The sequence below is a fragment of the Ctenocephalides felis genome, unplaced genomic scaffold (genome assembly GCF_003426905.1).
Source record: "Ctenocephalides felis isolate EL2017-DRISC unplaced genomic scaffold, ASM342690v1 CF-g0.4_SCAFFOLD_03572, whole genome shotgun sequence".
Classification (NCBI taxonomy): Eukaryota; Metazoa; Arthropoda; class Insecta; order Siphonaptera; family Pulicidae; genus Ctenocephalides; species Ctenocephalides felis.
In genome coordinates this window covers 44,656,616-44,682,150 of record NW_020539726.1, presented here as the reverse complement: position 1 = coordinate 44,682,150, position 25,535 = coordinate 44,656,616, and the positions used below count along the sequence as shown (strand labels likewise).

At 29.5% G+C, this 25,535-nt stretch overlaps 2 protein-coding genes and 1 pseudogene across 2 annotated transcripts; 2 read left to right on the top strand and 1 right to left on the bottom strand.

Moving 5' to 3' along the window:
* LOC113388572 overlaps positions 1-16,271 on the bottom strand; it is a 47,789-nt pseudogene extending 31,518 nt beyond the window's left edge.
* A 5,565-nt stretch (positions 16,272-21,836) lies between these two features.
* On the top strand, positions 21,837-24,993 carry LOC113387801 (tyrosine-protein kinase-like). The gene is made up of 2 exons (XM_026625179.1): positions 21,837-21,948; positions 24,478-24,993. The coding sequence occupies exons 1-2, from the start codon at positions 21,906-21,908 to the stop codon at positions 24,927-24,929; spliced, it is 495 nt and encodes a 164-aa protein (XP_026480964.1). The 5' UTR covers positions 21,837-21,905; the 3' UTR covers positions 24,930-24,993.
* LOC113388571 (tyrosine-protein kinase FRK-like) lies at positions 24,992-25,297 on the top strand. Its single transcript, XM_026625941.1, has one exon. The coding sequence runs from the start codon at positions 24,992-24,994 to the stop codon at positions 25,295-25,297; it is 306 nt and encodes a 101-aa protein (XP_026481726.1).
* Positions 25,298-25,535: the final 238 nt, after the last annotated feature.

Genomic DNA, 25,535 nt, shown 5'->3' with positions numbered 1-25,535 from the left:
TAGATAATCCTATTATAGAAGTTAACCGCACTTTATATTTTAGGGTAAAAACACGCAAGGGTAAATATTGATTCAAACAAAGATATCTTTTCCATCAGCATCTGCATACATACATGCATACATACATACATACATACATACATACATACATAAATCCATCCATACATACATATACATCCATACATAAATCCATCCATCCATACATACATACATACATATATACATCCATACAAACATACATACATACATACTTTTTTTTGTCTTTTTTGTTAATTTGTCGACCTCATATCCAATACAATTTGTTGAATCGTTTTAATACATTCTAGCTAGTTTAACCAATATAGGTTTTGTTGCAATCCGAGCAATTGATTTGATACGAGTATACCAGATTTGTAATCGAGTTATGTATATCTTATATATAAAATTCTTCTGTAACGTTGTATGTAAATATACTCCTCCTAAACAATTATTCGGATTTTGATAAATTTTTCTGAAGTTTGTTAAGGGAATTTTTTGAAATATATGCGATTATGAAAATATAGTTATATTGTAGAAATAAATGAAAAAAACGACATATCATTGTTTGCCATTGAATAATTTTGAGACACAGTTTGGCTTTGAAAACAAATGAAAACTCTCATCTGCCAAAAATTTCAATTTACTTATGAGCCTAGACAATATTAGAATATGTTTAATAAATTCATGATTATGAATAAGAAAAATGTAATGACTACATTATTATTGCCGAAAAGCAGCTGAGATGTGACAGAAATTAAAATAATTTAAGTTACAAAATTTTTTTTAACTAATGCAGTCGTGTTTTACCTTACTTTACTAAATTATTTCAATATACAAGCAAAATTTTACATATACAAAAAATATTTTTATAATTATTTTTACTTGTTTGGAATTGGGTGTGGAATATTTAGTTAGTTGATCGTAGATTGAATAGTGAACAGAATTGGGCAAATTAATTCACTTAAAATATGAACTAAAGTAATAATGTATATTAAATTATCAGTAAGAAAAATGTAATTTAGATATTATAATTACTAAAAACCAATTAAGATATGATACGAGATTATAAAAATTATAGGCGTAAATTATATAACATTATTGGAGCAATTATTTTGGGTGTAAAAATTCGAGGTAATATTGTACTTTTACCGCGGATACCTAATATATATTAATTTTTTCTGAATTTGTTGAACCATTTAAAAGACTTGAATTTCCAATATATAATGTATATGGATTTTGGTGTGAAGAGTAAGTTAAAAAACAATAACTATTATTTTTAGGTAAACGGTAAATATTTGTATGGAATATTAAAAAAATGTAGATGTGGGTACAGGACAACGTCTGTCGGGTCATCTAGTATATATTATATATATATATATATATATATATCCACTTCTATGTCTGTTGGGACCTTTTTAGTACAGATTAACGAATACGGGATTAAGTAAACAAATTGCCAGCAATCAAAACCCAGAAAAGATTAACTTATACTAAAGCCATACGTATATATCGTTTTACAGCTATATATATATATATATATATATATATATATTTGTATATATCCGTCTGTTTAAGATAAAGTCTGGCTATTATTTTTAATTGACTTAAGCCCTTTATTAGCGGAATACAGATTAGTGTATTGCCTATGGAAAAGGAAAACGAAGGAAATGTACATTTCGAGGATATAAGATGGATTTGGCCATTTCGACTTGGCACAGATTTCAACAAATACACAAACATACATGCATACATACATATATACATTAGACACAGAGCACACTTTTAATTTCTCATCCACAATTTTAAACAAATATAGTAACATGAAAGGAGATGGATAGAGCTCTTAGGATTATATTTAATTACCAGATAGTTACAAGTAAGGATAGTTTCAAATTTGAATGGTTTAAAAAACTTTCGATTCCTATTGATAGGGAGATGTGCTGATTAGTTTTTGGAAAAGGCAGGTCCAGCCGATAAGGAGATAAAGAGCAAAGAGCGCAGAAAATAGAAATCGAGTTATTGAGAGAAGGGAGTATCGGATTTGAATGATCTAAAAAACATTCAATTAGTAATGATTGGGGGAGGTGGTTATTAGTTTTTGGCAAAGGCAGATCCAGCCGTTTCGAAGATATAGAGCTAAATATGCAAAAAATGGCAGTTATTGAGAGAACTAGCATCCGATTTGAATGGTTCAAATAACTTTCTGCTTGTTTTGACAAAACAATAGCCTTTGGAGAAAAAGTTTTCATTTCATTTTTTTGTGTATATCAAAAATAATTCAGATTTAAATTTTAATTCTGGCTAAAGTTTTAAAGCTCACTTATATACTTTAAGTGAATAATTCTAACTTTGTAATTCAGTTTATAATAATTCTTATAAATATTAGACAAATTTGCAATATTTATACAAATCTATATGAAAACATTTAATATTTCTCGATCATTTCGTTACGATAGCGAAAGTTACAGCAATTTGCTTTAAGGCACGATGCCATACACCACTAGTTTTAATTGTTCTTAAGTCGTTGAAGAGGTTTTAATAGATTTTGGCTAGTTTCACATATATAGATTGAGCCGCAACATGAACAATTGATTTGATGTACCAGATTTTTATGTTTTGTATAAATTTGTTCATAATAATTAAAATATTAAATATATAATAATTATAAGTTGAAATAGTATATATATTATATATATATATATATATATATGAAGCCATAATAATCATTTCGACGATTTGTGTCCGTTTGATGTCACTCATAAAATTCCATTTTAACGTCATGTCGTTGACAATAATAACTTTATATTCATATTTATTACAGGTTTTATTATTTAAATCGGACAAGAGTATTAAATATCGAGGGATGAACTTTTCGTTTGGAACCCTCGTCAACGATTTTATAAACCAACCCCCAATATATATATACATATACGTATATATACAGTTTTTTTATGATGATACTTTCATGGTTTTATCATACACCTATTACCTACGAAGCTTTAATATAAATATTAGGTGCCAAAAGTGTATATATATATATATATATATATATATATATATATTGTAGTGTCCTCGTCGTACGTGTTAGTAGTGTTGCATCTGCGTCAGGAGCGATATGAACGTATGGGGTCTACCTGATATAAAACCAAAAAAAATAACTATAAAAAAGTCATGCTGGTTATGAGAAGCTTATCAGGACTAATATAACTTTATATACACCCACCTGCATACACACACACACTTTATATGTGTATATACTAGATGACCCGGCAAACTTTGCTGTACCATGTATATTTTTAGGATATTTTTAAAAGACCTAAATTATTTTTAGTTTTAATTATTTCAAGCACTAACTTATTGTAACAAATAATTTGTAGTTTTAATTATTTAAATATTTTAATTTTACTAATTTTCTAAGGATATGTTATATGACCACAAACTACCAAATTTTAGTTTTTTAGTCCAAATAAAAAATATAAAGGTTAGGGTTGGAGAACTCCTAAAAAATTTCAGATTTGCCCTTAATCTTAGAATAAATAACTAGCGGGGCGCATGGCATCGTGCGTTAAGGCAATTTGCTGGAACTTCCCGTACCAAAAATTATTTTTTCAACATTTTTGAAAAAAAAATTACTCTGAAAACATTAGATTTTTGAGAAACTACAAATTTTTGACAAAAATTTACTTTTTTTGAAAAAAAAACTTTTTGAAGGAAAATTTATTTTGACATATTTTGGAAATTCTGAACTTTCTAACGAAACAATCGTACTGCTTTAACAGCATAGCGACGAAATGTCAAAGCGCGTAAGCGCCGCGTCGCCGTCTAACGAATAAACATTGGTTTATGTTTTCATCAAAAAATTCGATTCGCTAATTTTATATTATTTTGACGTTTCAAGCCATTCTGAACCGAATGAGACCAAATTTGGAAAAAGTATGTGTGTGTGTTTATGTGTGTGCGTGTGTGTGTGTGAATAGATTCTTTTGCGTTAGATGTATGTCCAACTAGTTATAACATCGTTCTGCTTATGAATTTGTTTTTTTAATTAAAGTCAATTAATATTTTTAATAAATTAATTTAATTCTTCTGCTTCGTGTAGTACTCAATCGCATTCATATTGCGCCTGGTGCAATGCAGTCGCTAAATCGTGTCGGAAACGCCAGTTGCATACGATGCCTGGCGCATAATATTATATTTGACTATATATATATATATATATATATATATATATATATATATATATGTGTGTGGTCCTTAAAATGGTCATTTTCGAATTTCCTTGCTCCCAGGGGCTCAAATGGTTCCATATTGATAAAAAACAATTCTCTGAAAGTTTTAACTGTTAATATTAACGTTTAGATAGAGCGCAATTCAATCAAAGTTTTGTATGGAAATAGCATGGAAAAATTTTCAAAAATTTTAAAAATGTTTTTTAGATGTAATTTAGCTAAGTTATACCTAAAACATTTTTTTTTAATTTTCAAAAAGTTTTCTATGCTTTTTCCATACGAAAATTGATTGAATTGCGCTCTATCTAAACGTTAATATTAACAGTTAAAACTTTCAGAGAATTGTTTTTTATCAATATGGAACCATTTGAGCCCCTGGGAGCAAGGAAATTCGAAAATGACCATTTTAAGGACCACATACATATACATATATATATATATATATATATATATATATTGATTTTAAAAAATCTTGTATATAAAATCAATTGTTCAGATTGCGACAAAACTTATATTGGTGGAACTAGCAAAAAATTTAACTTCAACGACATAAAAATAATTCTAAAAATCCTAGTGAATTCTAAAGTATGCTAAAAAAAACCTATTAGCCTATTAACACATAATATAGACTTATTTTTAACCTGATTCTATCATACATTTTGAAGAAAATTTATTTAAAAGACGATTCAGCGAAAGAAATTGAACTTCAACTCGCGTCCACACGAGTCCGTGAGGCTAACCGTAACGCCATTATTAATTAATAGAATTTTTATTTAGTTTTTAATTTAAAGCTCATACGTTCAATTACAAAAACATTAATAAAAGAACAATTATTCATTTATTATACATTTTGAGCCTTGGTTTATTTATTATTTAAACATTTTCTTGTTCTTGAATTGTTATCACCAACTTTTGTTACATATTTTAGATTGTATAAAATTTAATTTAATATGTGTTATAGTTGTTCAATATTATAATAAATTCTTATCTTAAATAAAACGTCGGCGTTCTCTACATCTACCCATTTTTTAATTTTTTATATATTTTTTTCCATTTATTTCTCCCTCAAAATGAGGGTCAAGCTACCCTTACTAGATTTTAGTAACATAATTACTTTTTATGCAAAATTAAATACTTACTTTGAACACAAATAATAATTATGTGCATTTTTTTGTTTTTTTCATTTAATTTCATGACAGAACCTTCAACTAAGTTTCTAGATATCAACAATTCTTTTCAGGAGTAATTTATATTGGAAGGATGTTCCCTAATTCTTGGAAGTATATATATATATATAAATATATATTTAATATATATATATATATATATATAAATTATTTATACAAGTACAAAGTTTATATATAATGCCGTATCATTTTGATTTTTTGACAACTTCTGTCAGAAAGTGAGACAGCTCGAAACAACTTTTGACAAGTGTATTATATCCTTATGAATAAATACATATTATTCTCTCTGTATATATATATATATATATATATATATATATATATATATTACTTTTTTCCGAAATATTATTTGCTGATGATGCTTAAACCAAAATGCCAAACGTCTCAAGTATTGATTTTTCTTCAATTTTGTTCTTTGGAGATTCATATTATATGTATGTATGTATATTAGGGTGGTCCTCAATATGGATTGTTACGAATTGCTCCTTGCTCCCAGGGGCTCAAATAGTTCCAAATTGATTAAAAAAAATCTCTGAAAATTTTAGCTTTTAATATTAACTTTAAGGTAGTCCGCACTCTATTCGAAGTTTCTTATGCAAATAACATGGGTAAAATTTTATTTGTTTTTATAGAATTTTATAACTTAGCGACAAGTGAATCAAAATTTTGAGACTAATATTGTATTTGCTTAATATGATCATAAATAAAAAAAATACAACAAAAATTTGATATATTTTATAAATAAGTATTTACTTAGAAAGAATCAAGAAACTTTGGTGATAGGAGTGCGGACTATTCTAAAGTTAATATTAAGACTTAAAACTTTCAGAGCATTTTGTTTTATCAATTTGGAAGCATTTGAAGCCCCTGGGAGCAAATAAATTCGTAATATCCATATTAAGTACCACCCTAATGTATCTATGTATATATGTATATGTATGTATAAGATCTAAGTCTGACATCTTGCTTTCGAGATAAATTCGGATAGCTCTAAGAAATAAATTGTTAGCGATTAGCCGGTTAGCTAGACTGATGCTGGAATTATGCAATCCGAATAAACACACACACAAGCACATTTATATACACACAAACATGTATTTGTATGTATGTATACATGTATGTATATGTGTGTATGTATATGTGTGTGTATTTAATGTAAGAAAAGCTTAATGTGTTCGGATAAAAAGTTTCTTTGAAAAGTTTCCAGTTTAAATCTTCGATGATTTGAATGCTAACAGGCGGACGCTCCGATAGACGGAGAGCTGGTGGAAATGAATTAAAATGATAAAAAAAAAATTAATTTAAGTTCAAGAAAATTTAAAATGAAACAGTAGTTTAGAATTGAAGGATTGGGTAAACGATACTTTATTATGTAACTAATAAATTCTGCAAAATCTATAGAGTTTGATGAACCTAGACAGAGGAAATTCCAAAACGGATTCAAAATCTTAAATTATACTCGTGAAGTTCTAGAAACTTGATTTTAAGAAGTTAACAATATTAAATTCTAGAAAATTGTATTCAAGACGTTAAAAACTTAAAATTAAAATTCTTAAAATGAGTCTAAGCAGTTAATAATTTGGACTTCTAGAAATTGAATTCAAAAATAGTGTAAATTTAAATTTCTTGAAAATGAATTCAAGAAGTCAAAAATTTAGGATTCTAGAAAATAATTTTAAGATGTCTGCAATTTAAAATTTTACAAAAATGAGATGAATTCAAGAATGATGTCAATGTGAAAATCTAGAAAAATGAATTCAAAAAGTTAACAATTCCAATTTCTCGTAAATTGAGTCAAATTTGAATTCTAGAAATTCTAAAAGTCAAAAAATTAAAATTCTAGAAAAATGCAATCAAGATTTGTGTCAATTTAAAATTCTAAAAAAATTGAATTCAACAAGTCAAGAATTTATAATTCTAGAAAAATGAATTCAAGTATAGAAAATTTAAAATTCTGTAAAAAATTATTCAAGAATTGTAACAATTTTAATTTCTAAGAAAATTATATGATCATTAGAGAATTTAAAATTTTAGAAAATGAATTTAAGAAGTCAAAAATTTAAATTCTAGAATAATGAATTCAAGAGTTGTGTCAATTTAAAATTCTAAAAAAATTAATTAAAAATTTCATGATTTGAAATTTAGGGAAAATAAATTTAAGAAAATTGGCTATTTAAATTTCTGAAAAGTAAACATTGTAAAATTCTTGTGAAACGATTTTAGGAAGTCAACAATGTAATATTCTCGGAAATTGAAGGCAATAAGAGAAATTTAGAATTTGAAATTCTAAAAAAATAAATAAAAAAGTAAATTTAAAATTCTAGAAAAATTAATTAGAAGTTAAGAATTTAATATTCTAGGAAATTAAATATCTAGAAAAAAATTTAAAGTTTTAGGAAAATGAATTTTAGAAGTTAACCATTGAAAATTCTAGAAATTTGTTGTAAAAATATGAACTATTTGTAATTTAAAAATTTATAAATATTTATCACTATCATTAATATCTCCATTAATTTTAATTCAATTAAATATATTATTTATTTCTGTATAGTATTCATTTGAGTAAATATTTTCCCTCGACGCTCCGCCTAACCAATTTAAAAGTCGGGTGTAGTGTGCTACTTTTAGTTACACAATTTCCCTCTTAAACAGTTTTGCAAATAACGCGAATAAGAAAGAACTTTTGCGAAAAATAAAAACAATTTAATATAAATGTTACACACACATACTCACACAGACGAAACAGATTTAATTTAAAAATATCCTCATGGCGAATATTAAATTATAAATTGGATAATAGAAAAAAATAGCAAAAACTTATAAAAACATATAATGGACTTTTTAAATGTTTCTATTAAATAAATTAATTAATATAAAAAATTTAAAGAATGATCAAATTGTCATTTATGTACAACAATAGTTTTTGTTTATTAACTTTCCGTAGGGTAGTTATAGTAATGGGCCGAAAATCGAAAATGAAAATTTTTGTAATTCTCGACGTTCTGAAGGTTTCTGAACATTTTACTGGCATACCTCAGAAACTAAATGGATGTGTGTGTGTGTGTGTGGGCGCACGGATCAAGCGATTTGAATGGTTTAAAAAACATTCGATTCCTATTGATAGGGAGATGTGCTGATTAGTTTTTGGCAAAGGCAGGTCCAGCCGTTACGGAGATACGGAGCAAAGAGTGCAGAAAATACAAATCGAGTTTTTGAGAGAACGGAGTATCCGATTTGAATGATCTAAAAAACATTCAATTTGTAATGATTGGGAGAAGAGGTGATTAGTTTTTGGCAAAGACAGGTCCCGCCATTTCGAAGATACAGAGCTAAATGTGCAAAAAATGGCAGTTTTTGAGTGAACTAAGCGTCCGATTTGAATGATCTAAAAAACTTTCTGCTTGTATTGACAAAACAATTGCTTTTGAGGATAAAAAATTATTATATCTTTTTTTTATTTTCCATAAAATATTGTCGTAATTTCGGATTAAAACGCAAAAAACGACCCAGGCTAAACACAGTCTAAGCGCCACCTTGGTACAAATGTTTACCCAAGTGCGTTTAGACTGTTTATGTATTGGAGCACTTTTCCAATGAATTTTGTGAAAACTATTGAAAAATGTGAAAATGCCGCCAAGCTAAGCACAGTATAAGTGAAAATGTCGCACAGAATTATTTCCAAATGCGTTTAGACTGTGACTATACCGGAGCACTTTTTCAATTTGGTGCAAATTAGGTAACTTTCAATTTTTTTTTGAAATTGAATTCGAAATGAAATGATGATTATTAATAATCTGGAGATGAATTGATTTATGATTTACATTTGATCATTTGCTCAGATATAACAAGATAGCAAAAATAATGAAAGTATTTGTAATAATATATGTGAAAACGTTTAAAATTTCTCGAATATTTCATTACGGTGCGGGAAGTTCCAGCAATTTGCCTTAAGACACTACGCCATATACCACTAGTTTTAAATTATTGTCGGATGCGAACAAGTCAGTGTGACTTTTATTTATACGTAACCCTCCTTACATAAATGTTACGCTGCAGAGTTTCTTTAAGGGGAAAGAATATTTGTGATGCATTGCGTTTCATCAAACAAAGTGCCACTTACATCTAACAATGTACACAACACACATTATATATTCATCTAGATATTTGTATATGTATATATATAATATATATATATATATATATATGTTGTGAAGTAGAGTTGTGGGTGGGTAATATCGTTTAAGTGGTTAGCAAATTCCGTATGAAGTATTACTCAGACGATATATCAAAAGATTATATTTGAACAGATCTTGTCGATGTTTACAGTTCGATGTATGTATCGATATCGATATCGATATTGCTTTTGGCCGAGGAGAAACATTTGAAGTGATACATCTTAGGACACAAAACAATTGCAATACGATATTTAAACCTAAACTTGTTACTTTGGAAAAAAATGTTTTTTATAACAATAATTTTATTAGCACAATCATATTGTATTGTATTGCTTGATAACTTATCAATTATTGTGTTTTCTGTTAACGTTTTTCGTTGAATTTGGATCAAGTGATTTGTGAGATTATAGAAGAGCCTAATTTTATTACAATAAACAAATATTTGCTTAGCACATATTTTATAAATAATAAAGTAGAACGAGTAATTCTGGCAAAAACGAAATTTTAAAATCTAAATATACAACAGTTTTTTAGAATCATTCTCAGATTATTCTGGCCTTTGCAATTGCTATGAATATATCTCAGGAACATTCATATGATTAATGCGTTGCAGTGGGTAAACCATCAATCGAATTTGTTAGATTCTAAACCAGTTAGTTATTTTTGTAGCAAAAATTTTACAGAAATATTTTTATGGCTAGTCAATGTTTGCCGAGCCAGCTAGTATATATATATATATATATATATATATATATATATATATATATATATATGTATGTATATACGTATGAAGAATTGCACTTACATGCTTTTATAGAAATCTGATATTTCGTTCAGATATTCTTCCATTTGCAATAAAATTCTCGGAAAAGAAAAATCTATATCGTACGTCTTTATTTTCTTTATATATATATATATATATATATATATATATATACAGATGTATATAAACACGTATATAAAATACGAGTATATATAAGTATATACATTTTTTCAGAAAGCGTCATCTGTTTTTGACTTCTCTTTTCTTATATATATACAACTTGGCGATTACATTTATATTCTGTACACATATTTATAAATATATACATATATATATACGAGGTCTGTTCAAAAAGTACCAGGAATTACTAATAATTAAATTTTGCGGGTCTGGAGTGTCTGATTGTCAAAATTTTTTTTTTATTGTGTTGGTATACATGCCCCTAAAGTATGATGAAATTTTCAGCTATATTCACTGTTTACTTTGTCTGTGGTAGTCGCTAAAGGTTCGACGTGTTTTTTCTGAGCTCGGCGATTTTTACAATGGAAGAATTGAAAAGTCAAAGAATTTGTATTAAATTTTGCGTAAAAAATGAAATAAAGTGTTGCAAAGTGCAAAAATTCACCAGATATGGCTCCGTGTGACTTTTTCCTATTCCCAAAGTTGAAGAGACCCATGAAAGGACGGCGGTTTTCCTCGATTGAAGAAAATCGCCGAGAGTGCTCAAGGACATATCAAAAAGTGAATATCAAGGGTGCTTCGAAAATTGGAAAAAACGCTGGCATAAGTGTATTATATCTGGGGGGGACTACTTTGAAGGGGACCACATTAATGTAGACGAATAAATAAATATTTTTTTGAAAAAACGAAAATTCCGGGTACTTTTTGAACAGACCTCGTATATATATATATATATATATATATATATATATATATATATACTGAATACTGAATGTTTTCAAATAGATTATTATTAATATTGTAACATTGTCTAATATTTATAAGAATTATATAAACTGAATTGCAAAGTTGAAATTATTTGTTTAACGTATATTAGAACTTTAGTCAAAATTAGAATTAAAATCTGAATTATTTTCGATATATAAAAAATTAAAAAAAAAAGGAACAAAATTTTTTTTTCAAAATGAATTATTTTGTTAACACAAGCAGAATGATTTTTGATCACTTAAATCGGACGCTTAGTTCTCTCAAAAACTGTCATTTTTTGCACATTTAGGTCCGTATCTTCGAAATGGCTGGGATTGCTTTTGCCAAAAACTAATAAATAATTCCCCCAATCATTACCAATTGAATGTTTTTTTAGATCATTCAAATCGGATGCTCCGTTCTCTCAAAAACTCGATTTCTATTTTCTGCACTTCTCTTTTCTTCTCTTTATCTCCGTAACTGCTGGGCCTGCCTTTGCCAAAAACTAATCAGCACATCTCCCTATCATTTCTAAACATTTTGCCATACTTTAGATTTTTCTAAGGTCAATGCATCAATTTTTTTATGCATGTGTGTATGTGCGGATACAAATTTTTGTCGTCGTTTACAAGAATACGGATCAACCGATTTGAATGATTCATATAACATTCGATTCCTATTGATAAGGAGACGTGCTAATTAGTGTTTGGCAGGTGCAGGTCCAGTCGTTTCGGAGATACGGTGGTAAATGTGCCAAAAATGGCAGTTTTTGGGAGAAGGAAGCATCCGATTTGAATTATTCAAAAACCCTTTTTTGTATTGACGAAACGATTATTTTTGTGGAAAGCAGAATTTTTTCGTTCGTTTCAAGAAAAAAAAAATTAATGACGGAAATAATACGGATTTGTATTTTAATTCTAACTAAAATTCTAGCTCACCTATATACTTGAAATGAATAATTTTATTTTCGAAATTCAGTTTTATATAATTCTTATAAATATTAGACAATGTTACAATATTTATAATAATCTATTTGAGAACATTTAATATTCCTCGAACATTTCGTTACGGTACGGGAAGTTTCAGCAATTTGCCTTAAGGCACCATGCCATGCACTAATAGTTTGTCTTTATTTTTTTGTAATGTTGCATTGACAACTGTCACTTTGCAATCATTTTTGCAATGTGACAACTCTAATTTTTACTTTTTATCACCTATTTTATATTTTTTACAGCGACTTTAGTAATTCAATTATTTTTTATTGCGCCTTCAGTCGTTGCATGTTTTTGACATAATTTTAGTTCAGATGTTTGAGCCTACAGAAAAAGCTTAAATATTACTTTAGGATACAATTCTATTTTTGAATTGAAAATTGAATTTGATTTCTAAACCATTTGATATGTCTCAATGAGGACTATCGCTCGTCAATTTCGTGCGAGGATCGGCCGAGCCGTTTCTTTGAAATTGGAAAAAAGTGTTAAACTTTTCGTCCACATTTAAGCTCATTCAACCGAATCGATTTTAAAAAATCAAAAACTGTTCGAAAGATATTAGTTGGTTGGTACATATTAGTTTTAGGTGAAAATCTACCGAGCCGTTTTCTTGTAATTCACTGTTGAAAAAAAATAAGCCGATTTTTATGAAACTTTTTTTGATGATATATATCATGATCTTATACAACTTCTTGAAATATTACGGCCTTACGACAAGTAGTTTAATTTTAAAAATTCATCAAAGTTTGAGAAATGAGTTCTTTTGACATTTGTTAAAATTAAAATTAGACGATTTACTAGATATATCGATTGAGTAATTGGTCATTAAAATCCTACGGAAACTGGTTCAAATATAATAATTGTTGATTTTTGAAAAGTTGCTTCTTGAAAATACTCCGAGTTAACGTCAGAGAATTATGTGTAATAAATCCACTCGGAATACTTTTAATCACTCATAAATTAATTTATTTTTTATTGATTAAGTCGATTATTTACTGTTTCCATGAATTTGTTGCGATAAACACGGTGTTTATCGCAACAAATTCCGGGAAACATTATCGATATATAATTATAGGTAATAAGGCTTTTTATCACCTCATACAAATTAATATGATAAAAATATAATGCGCAGTTCGATCTATTAATTGAAAGTGATAACGTTAGCAAATTTTGGCGGATTAAGCTATCTGCCGCCCTAGGCCCTATGAAATCAGCCGCCCTTTTTAATAGACAAAAATTTCTTTTATTTTAAATAGACAAAAATTTCTTTTATTTTATTTTAATAGACAAAAAATATATTTTTATTTTAAATTACTTAGATATATTTTTTATTTTTTGAAATATTAATTGTTAAATAATACAAATTAATGTTTATTAAGTATGAACAATATAGTATAAATATAATACACATTTTTCTAAAACTATAATTTATAGCTATTCATTCATATTTATACATATCATTGTAATCAATTTCTTGAACAAGTTGTGCTTCGATAGTCAGTAATGCTAAAGCACTAGGTCTATCTTGGCCCATACTTGCTCGTAAATATGTTTTTACCCTTTTCAAAGTAGAAAAAGACCTTTCTCCTGATCAATTTGTAACTCAAAAAGATCCGTAAAGCAATGTCTATATTTGGATAAACTTCGCGAAGATTATTAGAATGCAAAAAATTATATATTCCTTGTGCGGAACGAACATCTTCCTTACTTGAAAAAGATTCTATGAGTAGGTGTTGCAAATGAATGCATTCATTTCCTAATGTGTCTTCCAAATCTTCAGGATACTTAGTGACTAGCTCATCGGCCCGAATTTTTAATTCTCTAGTTTCCATTTCAGACAAATAGTCAAAAATATTAAATTTTTCATAGAGCGTATGATAAGAACTTTTAAGGCCCGCCAATTGAACACTTAAAGTGTCTAAAATTCGATAATAAATATTTATTCAAAAATTTTCTTCTCCACATAAAAATACCCTTTCATGCTCTTGTGACTCGTCTGCCTGAAATTTTCGGGTTCTTTTACGATGGTTGTCATGATAATAGTTTTTTACCCCAGAAAGTGCTTTGGCTTTTTCCTCGTATTCGAAAAATTGTTTATCTCTCATGTCCTGTAAAAATAATGCCAAAGAACTATACATTTGTGAAACAGATGATAAATTAGATTTTGAGTCTTGAAATTTTTACTAGCAGCATTGAAGCGTTCCAAAATTGCATTCCAAACAACGACTAGTATTCCTGTTTCCAAATGCTGTACTTTTGCAGCAATCCCCTAGCCTGACACCGTGTTGTAGGTTTTTCATATTTGTTTTCGGCAATAAATTTCAATGCAATAATTGTGCCAGACCACTCTTTTTCTAATGCGTAACAAGCATCATGTCGAGCAGACCAACGAGTTTGAGAAAGGCTTTTGAGTCTTAAGGGGGTTGTTTGTTCTTTTTTTATTTATTTTTTTTCGATTTTGAGATTTTTTGATATTATGAAAGCTAAAAACCTTAGAATTATTTTAAAAAAAAATCTCAATATCTATTTTTTTGACGAAGTTATAGATTTATATATCTCTATATGTATGATCATCTGAACCGTTTTTTTCATCGCTCCGCGAGCTATTGTATGCCAGCTGCTCTCTTTTTCATTATAATACGTCATGCACATGACCTTTTTAATGTGTCAGCACCTTTGAACACCATGGTGTATTAGTACATTAAATTAAATGGTGTATCTAGCTAGTCGGATCGACTTGCATTTTTTTTTAATTTGTTCACCACTGCAATACCTAGTCCCCCTACCTCAAACAACTTGATAACATTACGCAAAAAAAATTTGCGAAGCTTCTCATCCCAAAAAAATGCCCTTCTTAACACCTTTTTTTTAAAAAATAGCTGCCATTTTTTTCCTTCTTGCTTTTTTTTCTTTTATTTTGGTAGGGGGACTGGATTGAACCTTCTTCTTCAACGTAGTTTCGTTTTTTTTTGTTTCAGGCGATGCGCAACGGATTTATCTGTGGCACCGCAAAAGAGATCGATTTTGCAAGGCCGAATTGGCGCCCCCTGGTTAACAAATGACGGCGACAAAAAAAAAAAATTTTTTTAATATTCTATGATTTTGTAATTTTTGTTTAAAAAAAACGCGTGTTTCTATAATCAATATATTTCGAGAAAAACAAAAACAAATACCTTGCATTTTTTGTAACAAAAATAGAACAACCCTCTTAAACTTGTATGCGGTACTAAGATCTCCCAACGATTGGTTGAAATGGTAAAAAAATTGTATAATTCTTGCAGAGTAGAAAAAAAGCCGACAGCCTCGGTTACAGATTCCGCTGCACAAGTTCCCACTAAATTTAAGGAATGAGCCTCACAAGGAAAGTATTCTGCTAAGGGGTTAGTTGCTTTGATTCTTGACTGCACTCCTGAGTATACACCTGACATATTGCTTTCATTATCGTATGATTGACCATGACAGTTCATAATATCCAAACCATTTCTCTCAAGAGATTTTAATAGAGCATCTTCAATATCTTGAGCCTTATGGCCAGTATTTGGAATGAATTCTAAAAATCTTTCGACAATTTCGCCATTATCACGTACATACCTAATAATTATTGTCAGTTGATCTACTTGAGCAATATCAGGCTTAGAATCCACAATTACACTAAAATACTTAGCAGATTGCACTTCCTTGGTGATATGTTTCAATACTTTACTTTGAACTAATGATATTATTTCTTCGTAAATTGTTTTAGACAAATAAGAGGTATTTCCACGACCAGGATGCGCGTATAATTTTAAATGTTCTTGTAAAAATGGGTCAAATTCAGCAAGAAGCTCGACAGAACCCAAAAAATTTCCATTATGTTGATCTCTAATTCGTTCCGAATGTTCTCTGAATGGCAGCCCTTTTATGACGAGAGATTTAACGATCGCAATTACTCGATGTAAAACTTTTTTCCAGTATAAAATTTCGTTATCGAGCTGTTTCATTAGATGTTGATCAACACGACCTTGAATGACAGTACGAACTTGAACACTCGAAAGTGACTAACGTTGGTTTTATGAAAATCAGAGTTTTCATGAGCTTCAATGCGCGCTTTTGAGTTCTTCCAATCTCGAAATTCGTCACCAGTAAAAGCGTTTACTTCACCGCTTCTACCAAATAGTAAGCATAGAGCACAAAATATCGACCCTTTTTAACTTCCCGTAGGGTAAGTTATTGTAATGGGCCGAAAATCGGAATTGAAAATTTTTACATTTCTCGACGTTTTGAAGGTTTCTGAACGTTTTGGCATACCTCAGAAAAAATGGATGTGTGTGTGTGTGTGTGTATGTATGTGTGGATACAAATTTTCGCCCACGTTTTCGGGCGTACGGATCAACCGATTTGAATGGTTTAAAAAACATTCGATTCCTATTGATAAGGAGATGTGCTGATTAGTTTTTGGCAAAAGCAGGTCCAGCAGTTACGGAGATAAGGCGCAAAGAGTGCAAAAAATAGAAATCGAGTTTTTGAGAGAACGTAGCATCCGATTTGAATGATCTAAAAAACATTCAATTAGTAATGATTGGGAGAAGGGGTTATTAGTTTTTCGCAAAAGCAGGCCCAGCGATTTCGGAGATGCAGAGCTAAATATACAAAAAATGGCAGTTTTTGAAAGAAGTAAACGTCCGATTCAATTGATTCAAAGAACTTTCTGCTTGTCTTAACAAAATAATTGATTTTGGAAAAAAAAATTTTGTATCATTTTTTTTTTTTTTAATTTTTTGTATATCGAAAATAATTCAGATATATTTTTTAATTCTGATTAATGTTCTAATATACTTTAAACAAATAATTTCAACTCTGCAATTCAGTTTATATAATTCTTATAAATATTAGACAATGTTACAATATTTATAATAATCTATTTTAAAACATTTAATATTCCTCGATTATCTCGTTACGGTACGGGAAGTTCCAGCAATTTGCCTCAAGGCACGATGCCACCCACCCCACTAGTTTTCTGAATATATTAACCACTCACGACGTTGTATTTCTCCATTTTCAAAGCCCGTTTGAACAAACTTTCAGAACAAAATCTCGTTTTATCGTTATAAAACATTTCTCGAATTTTTAAATCTGTTACATTATTTTGTTGGTATACCGTTTCTAGTTATAAAATCTCGTGTTTCATCGTTTAAATTCCAGAAAGAAGGATCATCACTCAATTGAATCGTATCGGTTGCTAATAAATTTTCTTTCGCATCTTTTGATAAAAAAAATCGAAGTTGTTCTGCTTGAATTTGTATCTTCTAATAAAGAAGGTTTTGGTTGTGCTTCTGTATTTTGTGCTGAAGTAGCGTTTAATTCCGGCTAAAAACAAAAATATACAACTGACATTATTATATTCATAATTAACTTTCCGTAGGATAGTTTATAGTATTTGGATATATGTTATATATCTGCATGCTTAAATGCCCTCTGAACGTTTTGGCAAAATTTGATTTTTTTTTTTGCAATTACTATAATTTAGCATCCGGTAAGTTACTAAGCTCATTACATCGAAATTGACGTCGATTGACGCAAACTCGAAAAGCTCAAAAATATTAAAAAAATCGTTTTTTTTTTCAAGGTTATTCTTAAAAAAATACTAACAAGTAATCAAAATACTTACAACAGATGAACCTAATGCTTGCTGACCATCACTTACAAATTTTCTTGAACTTGTCACAGTTCTCATAAAATTAGAAACTTTTGGAATTTTATTCAGTAAACACTCTTGTTTTAAAGTTTGAAAGATTTTTTTTTTTTGAAATTCTAACCATTTTTGCGATGCAAGATTTTGAAGATAAATTATTAATCGTTGCGGTAATAAATTAAACTTGAACGACATTTGAGATCATGAATAAACACTTAAAAAGTCTTTCTGGATAGCCACCAAGAGACATGTTATTGTTATACGATGATTACACTCGCCCATTACGACTTACATTCTATTTTATATAAAACAATCTGTAAATTTATAAAAAAAATCAGGATTAATCCTTGAAATAAATTATCGAGACATTTTATCGCGTATAATTTTTTTTTTGACATTCTGAAAAATTTGCCGCCCCCCAAATTTTGCCGCCCTAGGCCCGGGCCTAATCAGCACGATTCCCAACCAATACCTTTCGAACGGTTTTTGAATTTTCAAAATCGATTCAGAAATGCGCGCTAAGACGTGGACGCAAACAACAAAGAAACGGCTTGACCGATTGTCGCGCTAAACTGACAAACGATAGTCCTCATCGAGATGCATCGAATGATTTTTAAATTTTTGAAATCGGTCGAGCCGTTTTCGTGAAAACGACGATTTAATGTGAAAAATCGTTTCACACGCATACACACACAGACACAGACACACCAGTCGCCGGCTGGTAGCAGATGTTCAATATAATTTCGAAAATAAAAAAACACAAAAAAACAAAATGTCTCTTATTATAATTAAGAAAAGTCTAATAAACTTAATTAATACACAACAGGAGGCGTCCTTCTTCCTACTTCCTCCAACCTCTCCTCTTTCTTCGGTCTGCCGCACCTGCGCACTTCCGCACAAACGAAACTTATGAAGTTTCACTTGAAAAATTAAGAACGTAATTTGAAAAAAATATATAGTAAAAGACAAATGGAGTTATTAAAAGTAATTAGTTGAAACAAGATAGTAACTAGTTGTGTATAGTGTTAGAAGTATCGAGGCAAAATATCGATACCGAGTACTGAAAAAAGAATCGAGGCAAATTATCGATTCCAAAAAAGTATCGTGCCAAAGGTATCGATACTACTCAATATCGCTAATATTGAGTACTTTTCACCAAAATTAAACATAAGTGCAAGAGAGATCTAAAATTCTCTACAGATCGAATTCCAATATTATGATAAATTCTATTGCCAGTATTCGATGCGGATTATCGTTTGTCAATTTTGTGCGACGATCAGCCGAGCCGTTTCTTTGTAACTTGGAAAAAAGTGTTAAACTTTTCATTCACATTTAAGCTAATACTACCAAATCGATTTTAAAAAATCAAAAACTATTCGAAAGATATTAGTTGGGAATGATACTGTTTAGCTTTAGTTGAAAATCTACCGAGCCGTTTTCTTGTAATTTTAAGTGTTGAAAAAAAATTAAGCCGATTTTTATGGAACTTTTTTTGGCGATATATATCATAGTCTTATAGAACTTACTGAAAATTTACGGCCTTACGACAAGTAGTTTAATTTTAAAAATTCATCCAAGTTTGAGAAAATGAGTAGTTTTTTTTGACGTTTGTTAAAACTAAAATCAGATGATTTACTTGGTATAACGATATATTACTTGGTCTTAATGAATTTACTAAATCATTAAAGTCCTACGGAAACTGGTTCAATTATAAAAATTGTTGATTTTTGAAAATTTGTTTTTAGAAAATACTCCGAGTTAACGTGTTTTTTCATTTTCAAGGATGTGTAATAAATCCACTCGGAATACTTTTAATCACTCTATAATTAATTTATTTTTTATTAATTAGATCAATTATTTACACATATAGAGAAGTTCATGTATCTTGCCTCAAGACAAAATACCAATACCAACTACTTTAATTAAAAGTTAGAAATATTTAAAAATGTATTATTTTTATTTATTCGAATTTCTCTTTTCTTTGACTATCATAAAAATATTTATGTTCTCATGTGTGAAAATCATGCATGAATAACAAATCATTTTCAAAGTTATTCATATCAACTATTATTTCTTTGTTCTACTAATTAAAAAGTAAAACTAGTGGTGTATGGCATCGTGCCTTAAGACAAATTGCTGGAACTTCCCGTACCGTAATGAAATATTCAAGAAATTTTAAACGTTTTCAATATATTATTACAAATACTGTAACTTTCATTATTTTTGCTATCTTATTGTTATGTCTGAGCAAATCAAATGTAAATCATGAATCAATTTATCTCCAGAACATTGAAAATCGTCATTTCATTTTGATTCAATTTCAAAAAAAAAAGTTAATTTACACAAAATTGAAAAAGTGCTGCCATACAGTCACAGTCTAAACGCATTTGCAAATAATTCTGTGCGACATTTTCACTTATACTGTGCTTAGCTTGGCGACATTTTCACATTTTTCAATAGTTTTTACAAAATTGGAAAAGTGCTCCAGTACATAAACAGTCTAAACGCACTTGGTTAAACATTTGTACCATAGTGGCGCTTAAACTGTGCTTAGCCGGGGTAATTTTTTTAATTTTTAATCCAAGATCACAAAAATATTTTATGGAAAATAAAAAAAATGTATAATTTTTTATCGTCAAGAGCAATTTTTGTCAATACAAGCAGAAAGATTTTTAGATCATTCAAATCGGACGCTTAATTCACTCAGAAATTGTCATTTTTGCACATTTAGCTCTGTATCTGCCTGGGACCTGCCTTTGCCAAAAAGTAATCAGCACATCTCCTTATCAATAAGGATCGAATGCTTTTTAAACCATTCAAATCGGTTCATCCGTGCGCCCGAAAACGTAGACAAAAAAATGCGGACATACAAAACACACACACACACATCCATTCTTTCTGAGGTATGCCGAAATGTTCAGAAACCTTCAAAACGTCGAGAAATGCAAAAAATTCATTTTAGATTTTCGGCCCATTACTATAACTCTCCTACGGGAAGTTAATAAATTTGTTTAGTGCATAAAATTGAACGTTAAATAAATTCAGTCAAAAACTGCTTTAAATCACACTAATTTTGCCGATAATTTTTTTTAATACTCAATATGTCTTTAAGAGACATTTAGTAATTAGATTGCTAGTAGTAAAAATAGATGCTTAAAAGGATACCCAGTAGTAAACCTTTTAGTTATGATATGTCGAGCAAAAATTGACTTTTTATATAAAGTTCGTAAACCGATAAAACCGGTTTTCTGAAAAATTTACATTTCGAAAACCGTTTTTCTGAAATGTCGGTTTTTGTATAAACCCTAATTCTGACCGAATAATTGAGAAAATTATAGGTGTGTCTGTAATCGAAAATTTGACTTGTGTATTTACGTTTACTCAAAATCGTTTGCACCGATTTGAAACATTCAAAAATCTTTAGAATAGTTTTCCTATTGCTTAATTTTGAGTGATGATTTTTTTGAAACTGGTTGTAAATTATCAGTGAAAAATTTCGCCGATGTTTTAGCCAAAAATCCTGAACCGATTTTGAAAATTTGATAAAACTAAACTGCTGATTAGTTTCGGGTAAGCGTCAGCCTGGCCTATTTTTCGTAATTAGTCGTCGGAATATTTTTTATGCAAACGTTTAAAAATTGAAAAAGAAACATGAGCATTATCGCAAATTGATATTATCCATTTATCCAATATAGTAACAAGAACTTGTATACGTTTTGTTATCTTTTGGCGAATGCAATAAAATTGATGTACATAAAGTGGTGTTTATTGCTTTTTTCAATTCTTCCAAGAAATAATATCGAAAGAGCGGCAGATAAAATTTTTATCAGAATTTTTTTTAATTCCTATCTATTTTATAAATATATCTATTGATAGGGCGTAGTGCAACACGCATTTCCATTTATTACTTGAAAGTGACAACGTTAGTGAATTTTAATAGAAGATGGAGGATTCCAAATTGGCTGCTGTTTGCAATGGAACTTATCGTGAGTAATATTATTACTTATTCCGGAGAAGTTTAAATTTTATATTAATTTTCTGAACTGTCTTTTTTTATGAGACTAAATTTGAAAATTTTGTGTTTGTGTCATTTTTTAGACGTTTTCAAAGTATAGTCTCAAACATACAATTAGCAAATTAGATTTTTTGATGAAAACATAGACTTCTACTTTGGGTAGTGTAGAATTATATAGAATACTTTTTTTGTGGTGGAGCAACGAGCGTATTCTACAAACAACTATTATGTATGTCTAGAAAATATTTGTTTATTTTTTCTAATATTATTATTATTATTTTCTAATTTTGTTTTTTTGAAAATCCAAATTGAGAATTTGGAGTTTTTTGTGAACATTCTCTTCTTTTTTGAAAATTTTGATATATTTTTTAATTTTTCAAAATTTTGATTATTTTTTTGAAAATTATAAAAAAATTGCAAATTTGATTTTTTGAAACTTTGAATTTTTTTTTTAATTTTGAATTTTTTTTTTCAAAATTTTGAAAAAAAATTTTGAGAAAAAAGTTATCATTAACTTCCGAAGAGAAGTTTATGTTTTCATCAAAAAATCCGATTCGCTAATTTTATGTTTTCTCGACGTTTCGAGCCATTCTGAACGAATGAGACCAAATTTGGAAAAAGTGTGTGTGTTGTGTGTGTGTGTGTATTGTGAGTGTGTGAGTGAACAGATTTTTTTCCGTAAATCGACGTTTTTTCTCCAAAAAACGGCTGAACCGATTTCAAAAATTTAAAAGCCATTTGATGTATCTCGATGAGGACTATCGTCTCTGAGTTTTGTGCGGCGATCGGCCGGGCCGTTTCTTTGTAAATTGCAGAAAGAAAAATTTTTCGCCCACGTTTTTAGCCCGCATTCTGAATCGATTCTGAAAATTCAAAAACCATTCGATAGATATTGCTTGGGAATCGTGCTGATTAGTAATTTAATTAATAAAATTTTGGTAAAGATCGGCCGAGCCGTTTTCTTGTAATAACGTTTTAGAAAAAAAAATTCGACGTTTTTTAAGTTTTTTTTTTTTGACGGTAAATACCATAGTTTTCTAGGTCATACTAAAATATTACGGCCCTACGACAACTCGTTTAGCTTTAAAAATTCGTCAAAGTTTGCAAAAATTGGTATAGTTTTTTTGACATTTGTCAAAATTAGACTTTTGATCGACGTTTTCTCAAAAGTGCCTGAACCGATTTCAGAAATTTAAGAGCCATTTGATGTATTTCGGTGAGGACTATCGTTTGTCAGTTTTGTGCGACGATCTGCCAAGCCGTTTCTTTGCAATTTGAAAAAAAGTGGTTCAATTTTCGTCCATATTTAAGCTTATCCTACCGAACCGATTTTAAAAAATCAAAAACTGTTCGAAAGATATTAATTGGGAATGATACTGATTAGTTTTAGGTGAAAATCTACCGAGCCGTTTTCTTATAATTAACTGTTGAAAAAAAAATTTAAGCCGATTTTCATGGAACTTTTTTTGGCGATATACACCATGGCCTTATAGAACTTACTGTAATATTACGGCATTGCGACAAGTAGTTTAATTTTAAAAAATCGTCAAACTTTACTAAAATTATTATCGTTTTTTTAAAGTAGGATTGATGAAGTATATTATTTACACATTTTTTTGATTAAGTCGATTATTTACACATATCGGGAAGTTCATGTAACTTGCCTCAAGGCTAAATACCAAACCAACTAGTTTCAAATTACAAAGAAACGGCTCGACAGATCGTCTCACAAAGTTGTCAAACGACAGTCCTCATTGAGATACATCAAATTACATATATAAAATTTCTGGTATCGGTTCAGGCGTTTTTGAGAAAACATCGATCAAAGGTCTAATTTTGATAAATGCCAAAAAACGATAGTAATTTTTGCAAACTTTGAAGAATTTTCAAAATTAAACGATTTGTTGTAGGGCCGTAATATTTTAGTATGATCTACAAGACTATGATATCTACTGTCAAATAAAAAATCATAAAAATCGTCAACTCTTTATTACAAGAAAACGGCCCGGCCGATCTTTACCAAAAACTAATCAGCACGACTCCCAACCAATATCTTTCAAACTTTTCAAAATCGATTCAGAATTGCGGGCCAAAACATGGACGATAAATTTTTCACTTTTCTGCAATTTACAAAGAAACGGTCCGGCCGATCGTCGCACAAAACTCAGAAACGAGATAGTCCTCATGGAGATACATCGATCGGCTTTTAAATTTTTGAAATCGGCCCAGCCGTTTTTGAGAAAACGTCGATTTACGGCAAAAAATCTGTTCACATACACGCACACACACACACACACATACTTTTTCCAAATTTGGTCTCATTCGATTCAGAATGGCTTGAAACGTCGAAAAAACATAAAATTAGCGAATCGGATTTTTTTATGAAAACATAAACTTCTCCTTCGGGAAGTTGATAATACTAATTACTTAGAAAAACTTTGTACACTATTGTTTTTATAACCTATAGAAATAATTAAATTTCTGTTTATTAATTCCTCAGCCTTTTTTGTGGTTCACTTTGATGAGTTGACAATCGGCGAAGTTCAATATAAACGAAAGTTTAAAGAGGTAAGATCTGGTACATTTCGAGGAAAGCCACTCTTGGTAACAACCACAATAGATGGCGTGGAAAGTCAAGAACATGAAAATTTTAAAAGAGAGATAAATTTAAGTAAATCACTGAAACATCCAAATATACAGCAAGTTCTTGCCTGGATCGAAACTCCAAAACATTACATCATTACTGAAAAACTAGACTACATTTTGTTGCATTATTTAAGAGAGAAAGAGAATATTATTATAGACGAAGAACTTTTCCCTACATATTGTCGGCAGATTATTGACGGCATGGAGTATTTAGAAAGCCAGAATATAGTACATCGATCTTTGGCTGCGAAACATATCTTGCTGACCAAAAACGGCGATATAAAAATATGTGGTTTGCGAAAATGAGAGTTCTTCCTGATGGCCAAAATTATATAAAAGAAAAACTCGACAATCCTAAATATCGATGGATGGCTCCGGAATCTATAAGGGACAGTCTATTTTCGAATAAATCTGATGTTTGGTCTTTTGGAATTGTCCTTTATGAAATTTTCTCATTGGGTCAGACTCCGTATGATAGAATCAATGAAGATCATGTACTTGAGCATATAAATAATAACTCGAAACATTTCACCAATTTGATGAGACCCCAAGATGTTAAGAACTTGGTGACTACTGCAGAAATGGAGAAATTCATTGGCTTAATACCAAAATGCTTGAATGTAGATCCAAAGAAAAGACCAACTTTTGCCGAATTGAAGGCCATGATCCAGTAAAAAGAAGAAAACTTATCAATATTATATGTAAAAGATTATCAACACTAATCTATAATCTATCATTATTAATCTATTCTATATATTTCATTATATTCCAGTTTTACTGTATTTACATATTATGTAATGCAACATGTGTTATTATCCTAGCTTGTTAGTTTTTTTTATTCTTCCTGAATCCAACCAAAAAATTCCTTCGAATATTCCTTCTTCATTCAACCTAGTCTATTTCAGAATCTTT